The sequence below is a fragment of the Bison bison genome, unplaced genomic scaffold, assembly GCF_000754665.1.
Source record: "Bison bison bison isolate TAMUID 2011002044 unplaced genomic scaffold, Bison_UMD1.0 scf7180017864518, whole genome shotgun sequence".
Lineage (NCBI taxonomy): Eukaryota > Metazoa > Chordata > Mammalia > Artiodactyla > Bovidae > Bison > Bison bison.
The window spans coordinates 1289854-1311397 of NW_011495071.1; the positions used below are offsets into that span (position 1 = coordinate 1289854).

The window sequence follows — 21544 nt, forward strand, 5'->3', positions numbered from 1 at the left end:
CAATGTCTTGGCTGAGGCTTCTCTGGTGGCTCAGATGGTAAAGAATCTGCCTGCAGTGCAGGAGACCCAGGTTTGATCTCTGGGTTGGCAATATCCCCTGGAGAAGGGAATGGCTACCCACTCCAGTATTCTTGCCTGGAGAATTCCTTTACAGAGGAGCCTGGCAGGCTACAGTCCATAGGATTGCAAAGAGTCAGACACAACTGAGTGACTAATGCTTTCACACTTCATGTCTTGGCTTTAATTTGTATTGTAAACAGTGCTGTAATGAACATTGGAATGCATGTATCCTTTTGGACTGTGTCCTTTTTTTTTTTTTCTTCTTCTGGATATATTCCCAGAGATTGCAAGATCATATGGTAGCTCTATTTTTGGTTTTTTAAGGAACTTCCATACCATTCTTCATAGTGGCTATACCAATTTACATTCCCACCAGCGGTGTAGGAGGGCTCCCTTTTCTCCACACCTTGTCCAGAATTTCTTGTTTATAGTCTTTTTGATGATGGCCATTTAGAGTGGTATGAGGTGATATCTCATTGTAGTTTTAATTTGTATTTCTCTAATAATTAATGATGTTGAGCATCGTTTCATGTGTCTCTTGGCTATCTGTATATCTTCTTTCTTTTTTTATTTTTTCAGTTATAAAAGTATGACAACACATTTACAAGAGACTTGGAAAATACCGAACAAAGTTACAATATACTCCCACTATATATTACAATTATCTTTTTAAGTAGATAAATTAAGATTTTTAGTTGGAGTTTCAATATCAAACTCTCAAAAATTAATATAATGACTAGAGAGAAAAGTGGGATGATATAGTAGACCTGAAAAGCAATATGAACCAGTTCAACATAATTAAGATTTTCACACAACAGTAGGCGACAAATTCTATTCAATTCTATTCTATTCAAGTACCCATAGACTATAAACCAGGAGACACCAGAGCATATCCAGGGACATAAAACAAGGTGCAAAAATTTTGTCGTCTAAAGTTACTGAAATCACATAGAATCTGTTCTCTTATCACTGTTATACTGGAAATCAATATCAAAAGATATTTGAAGATAACTCACATATTTTCAAGTGCAATGTGACATTTCCCAAGAGAGAACTTTGACTTAGTTATTGAAAGCCTCAATAAAATTAAAAGACTGAAAAAACACAGAGGGTGATTGCAGAGAAGTATTTAAATGAGGAATTAATATCAAAATGAGAAATCAATATCAAAGATACTTTTAAAATGCCATGTATTTGGAAATTAAATGTATACTTTTAAATGATGGGTGTATCTAAGAAGTCATAACAAGAAAAATTAGAAAATATTTGTAACAGCATAAAAATGAAAAGAGAATTTATCAGAATTTGTTGCATGCAGCTGAAGCTGCTCAGTGCAATTAAATACAGTGTGGAGTCTTGAGTAAGGTATAAAAACAAACGATAGACACTAGCATAAAATTTTGTGAAATTTGAACAAAATTTGTACTTTAGTTATTAACTGTTGTTGTTGTTCAGTTGCTAAGTTGTGTCCAACTCTTTGTGATCCCATGGACTGTGGCATGCCAGGCTTCCCTTGTCCTTCACTATCTCCTGGAGTTTGCTCAAATCCATGTTGATTGAGTCGGTGTTGCTATCTAACCATCTCATCCCCTGCTCCCCTCTCCTTTTGCTTTCAATATTTCCTAGTATCGAGGTCTTTTCCAATGAGTTGGCTTTTCTCATCAGGTGGTCAAATTATTGGAGCTCAGCATCAGTCGTTCCAATGAATATTTAGGGTTGATTTCCTTTAGGATTGACTGGTTTGATCTCCTTGCAGTCCAAAGGACTCTCAAGAGTCTTCTCCAGTATCACAATTCAGAAACATCAGTTCTGTGCTCAGCCTTCTTTATGGTCCAACTCTCACATTTACATGACTACTGGAAAAATCATAGCTTTAACTATATGGACCTTTGTCAGCAAAGTGATATCTTTGCTTTTTTAATACACTGTCTAGATTTGTCCTAGCTTTCCTTCCAAGGAGCAAGCTTTTTAAAATTTCAGACTACAATCACATCAGCAATGATTTTGGATCCCAAGAAAATAACAGCTGTCACTGTTCGCACTTTTTCCCCTTCAATGTGCCTTGAAGTAATGCAATGATCTTAGTTATTTGAAAGTTGAGTCCTAAGCCAGCTTTTTCACTCTCCTCTTTCACCCTCATCAAGAAGCTCTTTAGTTCCTCTTCACTTTCTGCTGTTAGAGTGGTATCATCTGCATAACTGAGGTTGTTGATATTTCTCCTGGCAATCTTGATTCCAGCTTTTAATTCATTCAGTCTGATGTTTTGCATGATGTGCTCTGAATAAAGTTAAGTGAACAGGGTGACAATATATGGCCCTGGCATACTCCTTTCCCAATTTTGAACCAGTCCATTGTCCCATGTCCAATTTTAGCTGTTACTTCTTGACCCACATACATATTTCTCAGGAGACAGGTAAGGTGATCTGGTATTCGCATCTCTTAAGAATTTTCCACACTTTGTTGTGATCCATACAGTCAAAGGCTTCTGCATAGTTGATGAAGCAGAAGTAGATGTTTTCTGGAATTCCCTTGCTTTCTTTATGATCCAACAAACATTGGCAGTTTGCTGTTTATCATATGTTAATCTCCTGTTGTTGTTTTTTTTTTTACAAAACTTTTTCTCAGAATTGCATTTGAAGCTTCAAACCTTATTCAAAAGGTTTTAAATCACAAAGATAATAAGTTTTCTAGACTTTCAGCAGTAATACCAGATGCCAGAATGAATAGAACTATATCAAAGTATTAAACAAATATAAATGATAAATCTAGCATTCTATTCATACTTAGTCAAACAGGTGGAATCAAGATGTCATAAATTTTTTTAGCTAGACAAAAATTCATGTTTTCTAATATATATATATTATCTTATACATATATATATGTGTATATATATACACAAAACCTTTATAAATATATGTGTATATATATGTATACAAAAGCTTTTATACTACACTCAATAAAGGTTTGAAAAAGAACAACAAAAGGAGAGAGATGGAGAAGTGGGAAAACATAAACTAAATGAAGTGGGAACACTGAATATGAAATAGAAAAAAATGAAACAAACTAGATAAACATAAAAGATCATCATATAGTCCAGTTGGTTTTAAACATGGCTGCTCATTAGAATCATAGCTGGAGCTTCGGAGAGATAAAAAACACCTGGGTATTTGTATTTTTCAAAAACTTCCAAGATTTTGCATCTGGATTTTAAAAAGTGATTACAAGTTTTTCTATTAAATGGTAGTTTCAGTATTACAGAATCCTATTATTTTCTGTTGACCAATCATGATACAACGGTATTAAATGAATAATAGTTACATAATGGAAAAGATGTTATCAGATTTCACAAACAATAGCCAGACCAAAAAAAAAAAGATAATTATAATTGCAAGCCATATGGAAATATGATTAACCAAACAATATAAACCTGCTAGAACTAACATCCCAAAAAGATATCCTTTTCATTAGAGGGGACTGGAATGGAAAAGTAGGAAGTCAAGAAACACCTGGAGTAACAGGCAAATTTGGCCTTGGAGTACAGAATGAAGCAGGGCAAAAGCTAATAGAATTCTGCCAAGAGAATGCACTGGTCATAGCAAACACCCTCTTCCAACAACACAAGAGAAGACTCTACACATGGACATCACCAGATGGTCAACACTGAAATCAGATTAATTATATCCTTTGTAGCCAAAGATGGAGAAGCTCTATACAGTCAGCAAAAATAAGACAGGGAGCTGACTGTGGCTCAGATCATGAACTCCTTATTGCCAAATTCAGACTTGAACTGAAGAAAGTGGGAAAAACCACTAGACCATTCAGGTATGACCTAAATCAAATCCCTTATGATTATACAGTGGAAGTGAGAAATAGATTTAAGGGCCTAGATCTGATAGATAGAGTGCCTGATGAACTATGGACGGAGGTTTGTGACATTGTACAGGAGACAGGGAGCAAGACCATCCCTGTGGAAAAGAAATGCAAAAAAGCAAAATGGCTGTCTGAGGAGGCCTTAGAAATAACTGTGAAAAGAAGAGAAGTGAAAAGCAAAGGAGAAAAGGAAAGATATGCCCATTTGAATGCAGATTTCCAAAGAATAGCAAGGAGAGATAAGAAAGCCTTTCTTAGTGATCAATGCAAAGAAATAGAGGAAAACAACAGAATGGGAAAGACTAGAGACCTCTTCAAGAAAATTAGAGATACCAAAGGAACATTTCATGCAAAGATGGGCTCAGTAAAGGACAGAAATGGTACGGACCTAACAGAAGCAGAAGATATTAAGAAGAGGTGGTAAAAATACACAGAAGAACTGTACAAAAAAGACCTTCACGACCCAAATAATCATGAAGGTGTGATCATTCACACTCATCTAGAGCTGGACATCCTGGAATGTGAAGTCAGGTGGGCCTTAGGAAGCATCACTACAAACAAAACTAGTGGAGGTGATGGAATTCCAGTTGAGCTATTTGAAATCCTAAAAGATGATACTTTGAAAGTGCTGCACTCAATATGTCAGCAAATTTGGAAAACTCAGCAGTGACCACAGGACTGGAAAAGGACAGTTTTCATTCCAATCCCAAAGAAAGGCAATGCCAAAGAATGCTCAAACTACCACACAATTGTACTCATCTCACACGCTAGTAAAGTAATGCTCAAAATTCTCCAAGCCAGGCTTCAGCAATATGTGAACCATGAACTTCCAGTTGTTCAAGCTGGTTTTAGAAAAGGCAGAGGAACCAGAGATCAAATTGCCAACATCTGCTGGATCATGGAAAAAGCAAGAGAGTTCCAGAAAAACATCTATTTCTGCTTTATTGACTATGCCAAAGCCTTTGACTGTGTGGATCACAATAAACTGTGGAAAATTCTGAAAGAAATGGGAATATCAGACCACCTGACCTGCCTCTTGAGAAACCTGTATGCAGGTCAGGAAGCAACAGTTAGAACTGGACATGGAACAACAAACTTATTCCAAATAGGAAAAGGAGTATGTCAAGGCTATATATTGTCACCCTGCTTATTTAACTTATATGCAGAGTACATCATGAGAAAGGCTGGGCTGGAGAAGCACAAGCTGGAATCAAGATTGCCAGGAGAAATATCAATAACCTCAGATATGCAGATGACACCACCCTTATGGCAGAAAGTGAAGAAGAACTCAAGAGCCTCTTGATGAAAGTGAAAGAGGAGAGTGAACAAGTTGGCTTAAAGCTCAATATTCAGAAAACTAAGATCATGGCATCTGGTCCCATCACTTCATGGCAAATAGATGGGGAAACAGTGGAAACAGTGTCAGAATTTATTTTCCTGGGCTCCAAAATCACTGTGGATGGGGAATGCAGCCATGAAATTAAAGGATGCTTGCTCCTTGGAAGGAAAGTTATGACCAACCTAGACAGCATATTAAAATCAGAGACATTACTTTGCCAACAAAGATCCATCTAGTCAAGGCTATTGTTTTTCCAGTAGTGATGTATGGATGTGAGAGTTGGACTATAAAGAAAGCTGAGCGCTGAAGAATGATGCTTTTGAACTGTGGTGTTGGAGAAGACTCTTGAGAGTCCCTTGGACTACAAGGAGATCCAACCAGTCCATCCTAAAGGAGATTAGTCCTGGGTATTCATTGGAAGGACTGATGTTGAAGCTGAAACTCCAATACTTTGGCCACCTGATGTGAAGAGCTGACTCATTGGAAAAGACCGTGATGCTGGGAAAGATTGAGGGCAGGAGGAGAAGGGGACGACAGAGGATGAGATGGTTGGATGGCATCACCGATGTAATGGACGTGGGTTTGGGTGGACTCTGGGAATTGGGGATGCACAGGGAGGCCTGGCATGCTGCGGTTCATGGGGTCGCAAAGAGTCGGACATGACTGAGCGACTGAACTGAACTGAACAATATAAAATAATTACATAGAATTTGAAGGGTTAACTAGAGTTACGTGGTAAGTGGAAGCGCATACATGCACACATTTTCATCTGCCCAGCCGGTTGGTGCCTGTAATCCATTTACATTTAAGGTAATTATTGATATATATGCTCCTATTACCAATTTCTAAATTGTTCTGAATTTATTTTTTGTAGGTCTTTTCCTTCTCTTATGTTTCCTGCTGAGAAAGTTCCTATAGCATTTCTTGTAAAGTTGGTTTGGTGGTGCTAAATTCTCTTAACTTTGGCTTGTCTGGAAACTTTTCATTTCTACATCAAATCTGAACGAGAGTCTTGTTGGGTAGAGTACCCTTGGTTGTAGGTTCTTCGCTTTCATCACTCTAGATATACCATGCCGTCTCCTTCTGGCTTGTAGAGTTTCTTTCTACAAGCCAGATTTGAGAAATCAGTTGATAACCTGATGGGAGTGCCCTTGTGTTATTTGTCGTTCTTCCCTTGTTGCTTTTAACATTTTATCTTTGTCTTTAAGTTTTGTCAGTTCAATTACTGTGTGTCTCAGTGTATTCCTCCTGGGGGTTATCCTGCCTGGAACTCTCTGTACTTGGCTGACTATTTCCTTTCCCATGTAAGGGAAGTTTTCAACTGTTATTTCTTCAAATATTTTCCTGAGTCCTTTCTCTCTCTCTTCTCTTTCTGGTACCCCTCTAACTCAAATGTTGGTGCATTTAATGTTGTCCTAGAGGTCTCTTAGGCTGTCTTCTTCTTTTTTTTTTCATTCTTTTCTCTATATTCTGTTTTGTGGCAGTGATGTCCACCATTCTGTCTTCCAGGTCACTTATCTGTTCTTCTGTTTCAGTTATTCTGCTATTGATTTCTTCTAGTGTATTGTTCAAATCTGTTTGTTTGATCTTTAGTTCTTCTAGGTCTTTGGTAAACATTCCTTGCATCTTCTCTGTTCTTTTTTCACTAGCATTATTCTGAATTCTTTTTCTGAAAGTTTGCCCATCGCCATTCATTTAGTTGTTTCTCTGGGATTTTATCTTGTCCATTCATCTGGGACATAACCCTCTGCCTTTTCATTTTGATTAACTTTCTGTAATGTGGTTTTCATTCTAGCTGCTGTGGGATTTTGGTTCTTCTTGCTTCTTCTCTCTGCCCTCTGGTGTGAGGTGATATCTCATTGTAGTTTTGATTTGCATTTCTCTAATAATAAGCGATGTTGAGCATCTTTTCATGTGTTTAATCACCATCTGTTTGCTTTTGAGAAATGCCTGTTTAGGTCTTTTGCCTATTTTTTTGATTGAGTTATTTGTTTTTTTGGTATTGAGTTGCATGAACTGCTTGTATATTTTGGAGATTAACCCTTTGTTAGTTGTTTCATTTGCTATTATTTTTTCCCATTCTGAGGGTTGTCTTTTGACCTTGTGTATAGTTTTCTTTACTGACTTAGCACAATATATTATATTGATAAATTAGTTCTTTTAATTCTTTCCAGACAATGGAGGGAGTCTGGAACACTTAAACTCCATTTATTATATTCCCGATTTATATGCTACTGTTCATTATATATTTTAATTCTCTCTTTATATTAACCCCTGTAAAGCATTATTATCAATATTGTTTTATGTAAACATAATTACCCATACTACCCATTTACCTACATCAGTACCTTCTCTTGCTCTTGATTCCTTCTTGCCTCTCTGGGTGTCCATGTGGTATTATTGTCTTTCTGACTGAAGAACATCTTTTACTGTCTTCTTTAGTTTAGATATGCTGATATGGTGATGAAATCTCTATTTCTGTTTGTCAGAAAAATGTCTTTATTATACCTTCTTTCTTGAAAGATGTTTTCATTGGATAAAGAATCTAGGTTTTTATTTTCTTTCAACACTGTAAAGATATCATTTTATTGTCTTCTGATTTCTGTTGAGAAATCAGTTGTCAGTTAAAAGCTTTGCTGCTTTGAAGTTGATCCCTTACCCCCCAAAGATTTTCTCTGATTTTCTGAAGTTAGTACTGTGATATTTTTCAGTATGATTTCCTTTTGTTTTATTTTTTTAAGGATTTTTGAATCTATGGTTTGATGTCTTTCATTAGCTTTGAAAAATTTCACCCAGTATTTTTTCAAATATTGCATCTAATAAATCTTTTCTCTCTTTTCTTTCTGGGGCTAGAGTACACATATGATACCCTTTTCTACTCTAGCTCTCTGTTGCTTATGTTCTTTTTTAGTATCTTCCATCCTTTGCTCTAAGTATCTTGCTTTGGCTCTTTTCTTCTTATCTTACCATTCAAACTTTCTTTCTTCAGCTGTATGTATCCTGCTCTTAAATCTAGGCACTATGGTCTTAAACTCATTGCTTTTTTCAGTTCTGGAATTTTGAATACCTTCTCTTTTATAATTTGTGATTCTCTGCTATAACCCCAATTTAAAATAATTTCCTCCAATGTATTCAGAATAGCTAAAGTTTGATAACTGTATTATATGGATCCCCTGTGGTTCAGTTTCTATCATCTGTTGCTTATCTTTTTTTTTTTTCCTTTGAATTATACTTTTCTGTCTTCTTAAGTGCTGACTAAGTTTTTTTCTACACAGAATATTGTGTTTGAAAAATTTTAGGAGGAATATTTGGAGACTCTGTTGTCTTCCTTCAGAGAAGATTTTCATTTGTTTCTGGCAGATGGCTAAGGTACTTTATCAATTGCAGATATTCTTAATCTAGTTATAAAGATTGAGATAATTTGAAACATGACACAGTTGCTGCAAGAGCTGGACTGTTTTTGTTTATTCTTACTCCTAGGGTACATCTTAAAGGGTAGTGACCAAAAGAGCTAGAGGTTTATCAAGACATTCCCTTCTTGAAGACTTTGAACTACAACTTTTGTCCCTCTAGCTTTTCAAAACTATCAAAATCTCTTCTCATTAGGATCAAGTGATGAGGGAGTTGATGTGGCAATATCCTTATAAATATCCTTATAAATATCCTTATAAAAGTGTGACATGAAGGATCTTGGTAGTGATAGAACTGTTCTGTATCTTGAGTGTGGTGGTGATCATATAAGTTTACATATGATAAAATTTACACACACACACAAAACACACATAAATGAATGTGTGTTAAATGGATAAAATCTGAATAATGTTGGTGGATTATATCCATGTAAGTTTCTTGGTTGTGATATTGTAGTGTAGTTATGTAAGAGATCGTTGTTGAGACTTCATGAAGGCTCATGAGAGCTCTCTTCATTGTTTCTTTTTTGTGTGGTAAAATATACATAACACAAAATTTACCATTAGACAATTTTATGTGTATAATTCAGTGACATTAAATATAGTGACAATGTTGTGCAACCAGCACTGTGGTTCATTTTCAGAACTTGTTCTTGATCCTACATAGAGGCTCTGTACCCTTTAAATAACAGCTTCCTATAGCCTCCATCTCCCAAGGTTGTGGTAGCCTTTATCCTACTTTCTGTTTCTATAAATTTGTCTATTTTATGTACCTCATATAAATGGAATCATACAATATTTCTTCTTTTGTGTCTGGCTTACTTAATTTATCAAAATCTTTCCATGGGTCACTCATGCTGTAGCATGTATCAGAATCTCATTCCTTTAAAAGGTTTAATAATATTCCTTGTATGTATATACTCATTTTGTTTATTCATCTGTTCAGGGACATGTGGGTTGTTTTCAGCTTTTGGCTATTATGAATAATGCTGTTATGAATATTGGTGTACAAGTATCTGTGTGAGTCCTTGTTTTCAATTCTTTTTGGCATATTCCTAGAAGGGAATTGCTGGATCATATGATAATTCTATATCTAACTGTTTGAGGAACTGCCAAATTGTTTTTAACAGCAAATGCACCATTTTCCATTCCCACCAGCAATGTACAAAGGTTCCACTTTCTTTACATTCTCAAACCACAAACACTTGTGGTTTCTGGTTTTTTTTTTTTTTGCCTTGATAATAACCATCCTAATAAGTGTGAAGTATTATCTCATTGTCATTTTGATTTGCATTTCCCAATGACTAAAAATGTTCAGCATCTTTTCCTATATTTATTCACTTTGTATATCTTGGTGAAATGTCTAGGTGAAATGCCCTTTGCCCATTTTAAGATCAATTGTTTTTCTGTATTGTTTCTTACAGCTGCATATGGGTCTGCAATAATCTCAAAATGAAAAAGTTTAATAAAATATTTCTATCTTCTTAGCCTTTCAACTGCCTCTTCTTAAAAGTAGCTGATGTCCTTAGTGGAAATTTGCCCCCAATATGTAGTTTCTATCTGTGGGTTTCCTTTTCTTTCCAAATCTATGCTCTATCATTCTTTGTTGGCTTTTTAGCTCACCAGTGCCTTCAAACAGCTGTTTTAAACATTTTGTCCAGCTTTTCTATCTGTTATCAATGAAATGGTTGATCCATGCTGCCTAACTCACCACTATTGGAACTCTCTTTTTGTTCACCTTTGATTTTGCAAAAGACCAAACATGTTTAAATAAATTTAAAAGTAAATTTTTAAAGGCTAATTCTTTTAAAAATTATTTATTTTTTGGCCACACTAGGTCTTAGTTGTGGCACGTGGGATCTTTGATCTTCGTTGTAGCACGCGTGATCTTTCGTTGTGGCATGTGAACGCTTAGTGTGGCATGTGGGCTGTAGTTCCCTGACCAGGGATCAAACCTGGAACTCTTGCTTTGGGAGCGTGGATTATTAGCCACTGGACCACCAGGGGAGTTCCCAAAGCTAATTCTTTATGAAGCTTAAAAACAACACTAAATCTTTACTTGGTAGGAGTATTGAAAACATTTCTGCATGTTATGGAGATAATATGGACTAGGTATATAAGACAAAATGATACAGTTTATTCCCCATCTTAGAGTATTTCCAGAGAGGAAGATGTGCTTAAACCATTCTTACTGTCAGAAAAGACACTTATTTTATTAGGGTCTCCTGCTTAAACATCATCTCTGCAGAGCGGCTGTGTTGAGGGGCCCCCAAAACTGTTCTTTGTTTTGATGATTCACTAGGAGGGCTCATAGGTCTCAGAAAAATCAACAGAAAGGAAAGATATATGGGATGAAATTTAGAGGAAACCAGGGGTGTGCTTCCAAGAGCCCTCTCCTAGGACTTGCTTAATTGCTCCAGCAACTGATTGTGACATGTGTGAAATGCTGCCTGCCAGGGAAGACCACCCAAGCTGGTTGCCCAGAGTGTTTGTTGGGGATCAGCACATAAGCATATAGCCTCTACATGAGTAATTTCAATCACGGAAGTTCCAGAGCCCCATAGAGAAAGACCAAACCTGAGGAAGGAAGCACCTATTTTACTCTCTAGTCCCTCACCTTTAAGTGTGTTTCTTAATGGCACTTATCACTATCTGACTTGAGCTGTATAATCATTATTTATTTGGTACTACTTAAGTAGCATATATTTTATTTCTTATCTATTACCATTCTTCCTCCACTAGAATATAAGGCCAGAAACTGTTTTGTATTCCCAGTGTCTAAAACAATGCTTGGTCTAGAGAAGGTACTCAACTGATGTTTGATGAGTAAATGAATGAATGAAAATGATTGTTTATGTAGTTACTTAGAAATGCCAATAATGTTGACTGGATCTCAATTATTGGGATGTGCTGTTATTCTATGCATGACAGTTTTCTCATCTGTTTACTTCTCTCTCCTAAACAGGTCTATAATTTAACAGCCAAAATTTCCCCTCGAAGGTTTGTTTTGCCCTTACTTGGCAATTTGAATGCCCCTGAGGGAGAGAACCTCAGCCCGTTGACCTATTCTTCAGCCAGTGCTGTGAAACAGGCTGATGGAAAGGTATGCTATGAATGGATATTAGCCTAAGACTTTGACCCTCAGCAGTGCTTCTTTATTCACTAGAAAAGTAGTGTGGCTATGTAGTGTGGCTGTTCTCCACAATGTTTGGTGCCTAGTAAGTTTTATAACATTCAGCTGAGCAGGGTAGGATCATGGAGCATGGCTTGCAAAAGAGTTGCAGAATTCTAGGTGGGAGTGAGCACTGTGTTTATCTATCCCTTTTGTGTTTTGAAAGAGGTTTATACAGCTTTCAAACTGTCGTGCCCTGTCTAAGTATTTAAGGTTGGCGCTGACCATCCCCACATTTTAGGTGGTTTGTGCTTACATATCACTGTATAGCTATCAGCGTCTCAGCTCTAGTAAAATAAAAGCCCATGTCCACCTCCTTTGCCATTAGACAACTTAGTCACAAAACCCAATAATCTTTTATGTGTTCTTACGTATGATGAAAAGAGAAACAATATTTTTAAAAATGATGTAGAACCTCAGTTCTCAAGCCCTGTCACAAACTTTTATATGGTATTAGCCCCCACACTGACCTGAAGAAAGTAAGAATTAAGCAATCAGTTCTTTTGTGCCCTCTTTTAGATTTGGTGCTCTTATGAAAATCTATATCCTGAGGACCTAAAAGAGGAAGGAGGTATTGAATTTCCGCAGATCAACTATGGCCAATTCAATGGAAAAAAGTATCAGTTCTTCTATGGCTGTGGCTTCCGGCATGTGGTGGGTGATTCTCTGATCAAGGTTGACGTGGTGAACAAGACGCGGAGGGTAATGAAATTCCGTTTCCTTTTCTGAACTCTTTAAAGACCTGTTCTGCCCTTTGAATTAATTACTGTTTTGTTTACGGTAGATCTTGAGATTTTAAAATAGATAAGCAGCTACTTACTTTTTTAAAAAAAAGACTTTTTATTTTATATTGGAATATAGCCCATTAACAATGTTGTGATAGTTTCAGGAGGACAGCAAGGGGACTCAGCCATACATGTACTTGTATCCATTCTCTCTCAAGTTCCCCTCCCATCCAGCCTGCCACCTAACATTGAGCAGAGTTTCTTGTAGTAACATTAGGACCTTGTTGGTTGTCCATTTTAATTATAGCAGTGTGCACATGTCAATCCCAAACACCCTAACTATCCCTTCCCCATATTCCTTTCCTAGCAATCATGTTTGTTCTCTAAGTCTGTGAGTCTGTTTCTGCTTCATAAATAAGTTCATTTGTATAATTTCTGTTTAGATTCCACATACAAGGAATGTCAAATGATATTTCTCCTCTGTCTGACTTACTTCGCTCAGTATGACAATCTCTAGGTCCATCCCTGTTGCTCAAATGGGCAGCCACTTACTTCTATTAAATCTGAGAACCATGGAATTAGGGGTATGTTCCCTCTAGGGAATCTAAATGAACCACAAGCCCAGAAAAATAATTCTATGCTTGATGGTATTTTGAGAGGAATCATGGGACACCTCTATTTCCGGTTGATGGGAAATTATAACTCTACAACTTGTGTTTGATGATGATGGAATTTACCACTGCAAAGGCTCCCTCTCCTATATTCAGTTCAGTAAGCCTGATTCTTCCACTGTTGGACTGTTGTATTGGCAGCCAAATTCATGCTGGGGCTGACAAAAGCTATAGAACACTTCCAGCTTATAACCAGTCTTCTATCAAATACTTTTTTGGGGACTTACAGGTTTGGAGAGAAGATGGCTTTTATCCCTCAGAACCTGTTTTTGTTCCGGTACCAGGAGCCAGTAAAGAAGATGATGGGGTCATTCTTTCTGTGGTGATCACCCCTAACCAGGTAAATGTTTTTCCACCACTAGTCAGAAAGAAAACTAGCACTGGGCCTTTTGAGGGTTATATTTAGTGATGCTATTGATCGTTTATTTTGATTCCAGTTTGATACCTTTTCCCTTTTGTTTCTCTCTGTATTATTTAGATACCCTTTTATCATAATTAGTACTTTATTACAGTTTTAAAATTCTACTTGTAGAATCATAATAATTTACATTTGGATAGGAATTTATTTACAAACTACTTTCATACATATTATCTTATTTAGTCATCAAAACAGCTTTGTGGGTATCATTTTACACATGTTGAATTTGTAACTTAAGGAAGTTGAGAGACTTGCATCAGATCTCGTAGTTGTAAAGCCAGTATTGAAATCCCAATCTTCTGACTTCTAGTCCAATATTTTATACCACCCTCTGTGCTGCCAGTTTTAATTGAGAGACCCAAAAATCTAATGTGATAGCCTCTGACCTAGTGTCTCAATAATCTTGATATCTAATTTCTTGTCTAGAGAAGCCTTGTGGCTGATAGATTCACTTTGAGTTCCAACTTTGATCATTTATAAGTAGCTGCCTAGGTATAGGATTGTGACACTTTTTAAAGTTTTGGTGAGAAAAGTGTAATCAGTAATGTCTGCCATGGGCTTAGGACTTAGTCCTCATGCAGTATATTTGCTACTCCTGTAATTAGACCAGGGCAAATCTCAACCTGCCTTGCAATGCTACCTTTTGAACAGCTCCAGAATAACACAAAATGGAGGCATTTTATTTTGGGAGAAAGAATTTTTATATCTCTTAGGAGATGGAAAAGGAGCAGGTAGGAAGATCCTTAAACCCGAAGAGATTCTATGAAGGTGATAGATATAAATGTAATTTCTTTGCTCTAGGTATGGACTTCTTCAGCTATAATTTCCTTTTTTTTTGTTCAGTTCATCATTCTGCAAACACTTAGTGAATGAATCAGCAAGCCACTGTGCCCAGTGATGGGAATGGATATGAAGATGAGAAAGATGGTCTCTCCCTTAGGAATTTTACAGCCCACTAGAGGAAACAGATTTCTGATAGAAACAAAGAGAATTTTCAGTATTGTCTTTCTTTTTCTAGAACAAAAAAATTTTCTCCTTGTCTTGGATGCCAAGAACTTTGAAGAACTGGGCCGAGCTGAAGTGCCTGTGCAAATGCCATATGGGTTCCATGGCACCTTCGTGACCATCTGATGGAACAGCCACGAGCTCTGGGAACTAGGTTTGAATGAATGTGCTCGCTACGTAAGAGAGAGCAAAAGTGTACCTTACCTTCCAAACAGTAGACATCTGCTTTTAAAATTTCTGTTAAAAATTGAATTCATGAAATAATCATGGTGTTATATTTTCTTAGGGATTGTCAGGGAATGTTTAACAGGAGGATTCCTAAGTGCTGTTTCTCACAAGTCCTTTGTTTCTTTTTAAGCGGAACAGCACACTGCTCCCAGGAATTGGGGTCATTGTGTGAGACAGGCTTACATCTTTAGTAAAGATTCTCTTTACGACAAAACTGCTTAGTCTCGATCCCCTTTCTTGAGATATGGATTGTCTCCTGACCTTGTGACCATCATCATCCCTTGTTCTCTTGGTAACGGTTACTGTACGTTTGATTTTCTGATATTTATCATTGACAAAAGAATATATATACAGACTATATATACTCACAGAAAAATCATTAAAGCAACTTTGCTCCATCAGAGATTGGGTCCCTGTGTCTTTCTTTCTCTCTCTCTCTCTCCGGCTGACTCCTTGGAGCGCAGAAACCCATCTTGCTCACTCTCCTGCCCGGGCTTCTAAGACTCTCTTGAGAAGGAACCCTGTGCCTTCACCCCTCCTCGAGAGGGTGCCCGGTGCCTTCGTGAGAGACGCAAGTCCTGTGTCAAGGACTTTATTGGTTTTCTGCGTAAACCAGGGTGTTTCAGCCTTTTTCTCTTTTTCACTTTCTTATGGTTGCCTCTGGACCACCAGGTCCTGGTCCATTAAAGGACCCCAACAAGGGATCTTCTTTGAAAACCTTAAGCATTGATACAACTTTGAAGAGAGTTTTAAATTTATATTTACTGGAAATATCTTATGGGTAATAAAGATACACGAAAGAAAAACTAGACCTGGGTCAAAAACTAAAAATTGTCACCACCAGATAGATGGGTAACAGAGGTTCTCATACTTGGAAGAAGAAATAAAAATAAATATAGCTAGTAGAATGTGAATGTAGGTCTGAAAAAGCTCCCCCTTTTTTTTTCCCATCACAGCCTACCTGTTGCTTCTAAGTACTCACAGAGGATATCATGCTTGCATGCTCCTTCTAAAATGCCTACTTTTCTGCTGTCCACAGCAGATGCCACTGCAGCTGAACCACCCACTACTACCTCCTATCCTGCCCCCAGCTCAGGCTTGGGAGGCTGTTGTTTTGAGAGATGTTGTTAAAATCAGGCATTTTCCCTAATCTTCAGGTGTCTGGTTCTTCAGAGATTCATGAAAAGTTGGTATTACCTTGGTACAAAAGTAATTGCAGTTTCAGACCATAAATTTTAAATCACTATAACTAGGCTCAACACATCTTTATTAATCAAAATAGGAACCATTACAATCAACACATTTTTGCCAGTGAGAAATAAGTGTTAAAATCCATGCTTCAGGATTCGATGAATTCTTGGAAAGCATTTTCTGCCTCCTGCTGGTTGTAGAAGCGTTTTCCCTGGAAAAAGTTGTCGAAACGCTTGAAGAAGTGGTAGTCAATTGGCAAGAGGTCGGATGAATATGGTGGATGAGGCAAAACTTCAAAGCTCAATTCATTCAACTTTTGAAGCATTGGTTGTGTGACCTGCGGTCTGGCGTTGTCATGGAGAAGAATTCGGCCCTTTCTGTTGACCAATACTGGCTTCAGACCGTGCGGTTTTCAATGCATCTCATTGATTTGCTGAGCATGCTCTCAGATGTAATGGTTTCACTGGGATTCAGAAAACTGTAGTGGATCAGACATGCAGCAGATCATCATGACCTTCTTTTGGTGCACGTTTGGCTTTGAGTTAGATGGACATGGATTTGGGTGGACTCTGGGAGTTGGTGACGAACAGGGAGACCTGGTGTGCCGCGGTTCATGGGGTTGCAAAGAGTCGGACACGACTGAGTGACTGAACTGAACTGACTGAACTTGGCTTTGGGAAGTGCTTTGGAGTTTCTTCTTGGTCCAGCCACTGAGCTGGTCACCGCGGGTTGTTATATAAAATCCACTTTTCGTTGCAAGTCATGATCTGATTGAGAAATGGTTTGTTGTTACACAGAGAAGACTATACTTCAAAATGAAATTTTTTAAAATTTCTGGTCAGCTCGTGAGGCACCCACTCATTGAGCTTTTTCACCTTTCCAATTTGCTTCAAATGCCAAACAACTGTAGAATGGTCGACACTGAGGTTTTCAGCAACTTCTCATGTAGTTGTAAAAGGATCAGCTTTGTTGATTGCTCTCAATTTGTTCTTGTCAACTTCTGATGGCCAGCTACTATGCTCCTCATCTTTGAGTCTCTTGTCTCCTTTGCAAAACCTCTTGAACTGCCACTGCACTGTATGTTCGTTAGCAGTTCCAGGGCCAAATGTGTTGTTGGTGTTGCAAGTTATCTCTGCTGCTTTACTGCCCATTTTGAAGTTGAATAAAAAATTCATTTGAATTTACTTTTTCTCTAACATCATTTCCCTAGTCTAAAATAAATATAAAGTAAACAAGTATTAAGTCATTAGCAAAAATAATAAAGCAAGAAATTGTGTTAAAATGATATATAACATAGACCACATTTATTCAAGAATGTATTCCAATATCAAAAGGCAAAGTTCAGCCAGTGCAAAACCACAATTACTTTTGTACCAACTTAATAGTTCTTCTGGAATCAAGATTGCTGGGAGAAATATCAATAACCTCAGATACGCAGATGACACCACCCTTATGGCAGAAAGTGAAGAGGAACTAAAAAGCCTCTTGATGAAAGTGAAAGTGGAGAGTGAAAAATTTGGTTTAAAGCTCAACATTCAGAAAACGAAGATCATGGCATCTGGTCCCATCACTTCATTGAAAATAGATGGAGAAACAGTGGAAACAGTGTCAGACTTTATTTTTTTGGGCTCCAAAATCACTGCAGATGGTGACTGCAGCCATGAAATTAAAAGATTTCCTCCTTGGAAGGAAAGTTATGACCAAACTAGATAGCATATTGAAAAGCAGAGACATTACTTTGCCAACAACAGTCCATCTAGTCATAGCTATGGTTTTTCCTGTGGTCATGTATGGATGTGAGAGTTGGACTGTGAAGAAAGCTGAGCGCCGAAGAATTGATGCTTTTGAACTGTGGTGTTGGAGAAGACTCTTGAGAGTCCCTTGCACTGCAAGGAGATCCAGCCAGTCCATTCTGAAGGAGATCAGCCCTGGGATTTCTTTGGAAGGAATGATGCTAAAGCTGAAACTCCAGTACTTTGGCCACCTCATGCGAAGAGTTGACTCATTGGAAAAGACTCTGATGCTGGGAGGGATTGGGGGCAGGAGGAGAAGGGGACGACAGAGGATGAGATGGCTGGATGGCATCACTGACTTGATGGACATGAGTCTGAGTGAACTCTGGGAGTTGGTGATGGACAGGGAGGCCTGGCGTGCTGCGATTCATGGGGTCGCAAAGAGTCGGACACGATTGAGCGACTGAACTGAACTGAATAGTTCTTCATGTAGTTGGGCAACAGGTGGCACTAGAGACCATATAATCTTTGCATTTCTAAACCCCATCAGTTTTTACCAACAGCCCAGATCAGTCTAGATCTGTCACTTAAACCATATGCCCAAATGCCTTCTTCTCTTTCCCTTCAGTTATACGCCAAGCCCAGGCCACTTAACCTGCGCATGCTCCTTGTGCATACTGAATGTTGCTGGAGGAAACCCCGCTCCCCCTGCAAACATGTAGTCTGGGGCAATGTGAGCTCATTAGGCTCACTGTACAGTCCTGGACCAACATAGTTTCTTCTCAGTTTTCCTTGAGGGTTATTATAAACATCACAAACCCTATTCATTTCAGCAGAGAGTTGCATACATACAAATGCCACGTGTTGGGGTTTCGTGTCTGGGTTGGTGAGATATAGAACAGCAGCAGTAGGTACAGAATGGCAAGAAAATGCCCAGACAGAACTTAATACAACAGATGTGGGAGCTTAGAGGCCGAGATAAGCGTAAGAACATAAACCCGTTGATATTCACAGGAGTCTTTGAAAAGGCATTGTATCCCCCCAGACAAAACATGGAAGTTTTATCCAGATCTTATTTGGATCTGAAGGGTGAAGAAGACCACAGGTGACATCTGGGAGGTACATAGATATATCTGATCATGCCTTTCTTCTGTTTATAAACCTTTACTCTGTCCTACTCCACAAAGAGTGAATCTCAAACATATGAAGATTAGCAGTATAAAAATAAGATTTTGATCCAAAGATGCCTGGATTCTGCCTTGGCCCTGCCATCAACACAGTTCTCAAAGGAGAAGACAAAACAGGATCAACCACATTTTATAATCTAAGTGTGTATGGCTGGTAAACCAGTGCACAAAGTTTTGGAAATTGAATGAGCATATGACTTAGTCTTGGGGCTTTCCTGGTAGCTCAGCTGGTGAAGCATCCACTTGCAAGGCAGGAGACCCTGGTTTGATTCCTTGGTCAGGAAGATCCCCTGGAGAAGGGATAGGCTACCCACTCCAGTATTCTTGGGCTTCCCTGGTGTCTCAGATGGTAAAGAATTGGCCTGCAGTGCGGGAGACCTGAATTTAACCCTGGGTTGGGAAGATCCTCTGGAGGAGGGCGTGACAACCCACTCCAGTATTCTTGCCTGGAAAATTCCATGGACAGAGGAGCCTGGTGGGCCACAGTGACTAAGCACAGCAGAGCATGACTGAGGCTCAAAGCCTAGGCAGGGCCTCTTCCTTTCCATAAGTTCAACTCATAACTAGCCAGTGTCCAAAGACTCAGGGAAAGAAGTATGTGGTATGCAAGTGAAGGGAAAAGGGATTAGTGACCCTAGTGACCTTACTGCTTCTGCAGACTATTTTCAAATAAAGCTATATTCTGAGGTACTGACGGTTGAGACATCAACACATTTAACTTTGAGGACACAATTTGATTTGTAACAAGATTAATACAAATTCATTATTGTATTTGAATACAATAGAAATTCACCACAGGGGCTTGTGCCCCAGTGAATTTGAGGGTGAATCTGGTGAGTGTCTTCATATAGAATTAGCTTTAATAAAATAGAGCAAGAACTCTGCAAATACCATGACATATTTTACTAAAGCAAATAAGTAAATCAACTTCTCAGAAATTCTTTCTATCATTTTACCTTTTGTTTTGATTCCTTAAACTGTATTCAGAACAAGTGAAGTGTTAGAGGTTAGAGTGTTTATCTCCCATGTAGTCAATGCCTGGGAAACATTTATATTATAAGTGATCTTGGATAAATAATTCACTTATCTGGGTCTGTGTTTTCTTATCTGTAAAGTGAGAGGACTGAACTAGAATGTGAATCTCTATCTAAAAAATCTCTGGTTTATAATTATTTAAAGTTATTTTATTTCCAACCCAATGGGGGAAAGGAGAAAAATATTTGAAAACATGTGAGGAATATTTGCTGCATATTAATAATTCAATGCAGAACAAAGAGCATATATAGCTGGAGTCAGGAGGCATTTGAGAGAAACCATCACTGGGGCTTTAATTTCTGCCATGCCCATGATTTTATCCATCCTTTCCAGTGCCGGAGACAGTGCCAGTCACAGTAGATAACTATTTAATAGGTAACTATTTAACGAAAGAATGAATTGAGGAAAGACATGACCAGGTGCATACTGGGAACTGTAAGTAGTTTGAGAAGATGCAAGAAAACAAGGTCTTTTCACTCTGGAGATGTCTACAATGGACAGAGAATTGCTAATATGTGTATGTTTCTCAAGTGAACGTGCTTGCATTGTGGCAACCTAGAGTGATAAATCGGAGAAGGCACTGGCACCCCACTCCAGTACTCTTGCCTGGAAAATCCCATGGACGGAGGAGCCTGGTAGGCTGCAGTCCATGCGGTAGCTAAGAGTTGGGCACGACTGAGCGACTTCACTTTCACTTTTCACTTTCATGCATTGGAGAAGGAAATGGCAACCCACTCCAGTGTTCTTGCCTGGAGAATCCCAGGGACGGGGGAGCCTGGTAGGCTGCCGTCTCTGGGGTCGCACAGAGTCGGACACGACTGAAGCGACTTAGTAGCAGCAGAGTGATAAATGGCTCCATGCATGCATGTGGATGATAAAGACAGCTTGAGCGGTCTCCTTAATATGACTCATTACCAATAGTCCAAAGGTAGTATTTCTGAAAGCCGCGTGATACCCCACGTGCCCTCAAATTTTGCTCCCTTTAAACTATATAGGCTGTCCCTGGGACTCATCTCAGAATAAGCAGCAACTGGCGGTTTCTACTGTAACCCAGGGCTGTCTAGAGGAGAGTGGGAAGGACTTCATTGAGCAGAGGTAACAATGAAAGACACTAAGCCCCCAACCACCTTATTCTAACGCTCCGAGGCACGCCCACCTCTCTGAGTGCTTGCTATTCCAAGAGATGAGGATGGTAAGGGACCTCGGTTAGGGCTTCCCAGGTGGCGCTAGTGGTCAAATGGTAAAGAACCCACTTGTCAATGCAGGAGACATAAAAGAGGCCGGTTTGATCCCTGAGTGGGGAAGATCCCCTGGAGGAGGGCATGGCAACCCACTCCAGTATCTTTGCCTGGAGAGTCCCATGGACAGAGGAGCCTGGCAAGCTAAGGTCCACAGTGTCGCAGAGAGTCGGACCAGACTGAAGGGACTTGGCACGCACAAGGGACGTCTATTAACGGCCTCCGGCCGGCAGAGGGAGCCCAGCCTCAGCGAGAGGCAGAG

The 21544-nt window shown here is 38.7% G+C and overlaps 1 protein-coding gene across 2 annotated transcripts in view; it reads left to right on the top strand.

Annotated features, from left to right (window-relative positions):
* BCO2 (beta-carotene oxygenase 2) overlaps positions 1–15299 on the top strand; it is a 62363-nt gene extending 47064 nt beyond the window's left edge. Inside the window, exons 9-12 of one of the 2 annotated variants that reach the window (XM_010830333.1) lie at positions 11645–11782; positions 12371–12553; positions 13477–13587; positions 14684–15299. In XM_010830333.1, coding sequence (XP_010828635.1) covers positions 11645–11782; positions 12371–12553; positions 13477–13587; positions 14684–14788 — 537 coding nt within the window. In that variant the 3' untranslated portion in view covers positions 14789–15299. Of the gene's footprint in view, positions 1–11644; positions 11783–12370; positions 12554–13476; positions 13592–14683 lie in introns of both variants that reach the window. The other variant, XM_010830334.1, reaches the window with a different exon arrangement.
* The last annotated feature ends 6245 nt before the right edge of the window (positions 15300–21544 follow it).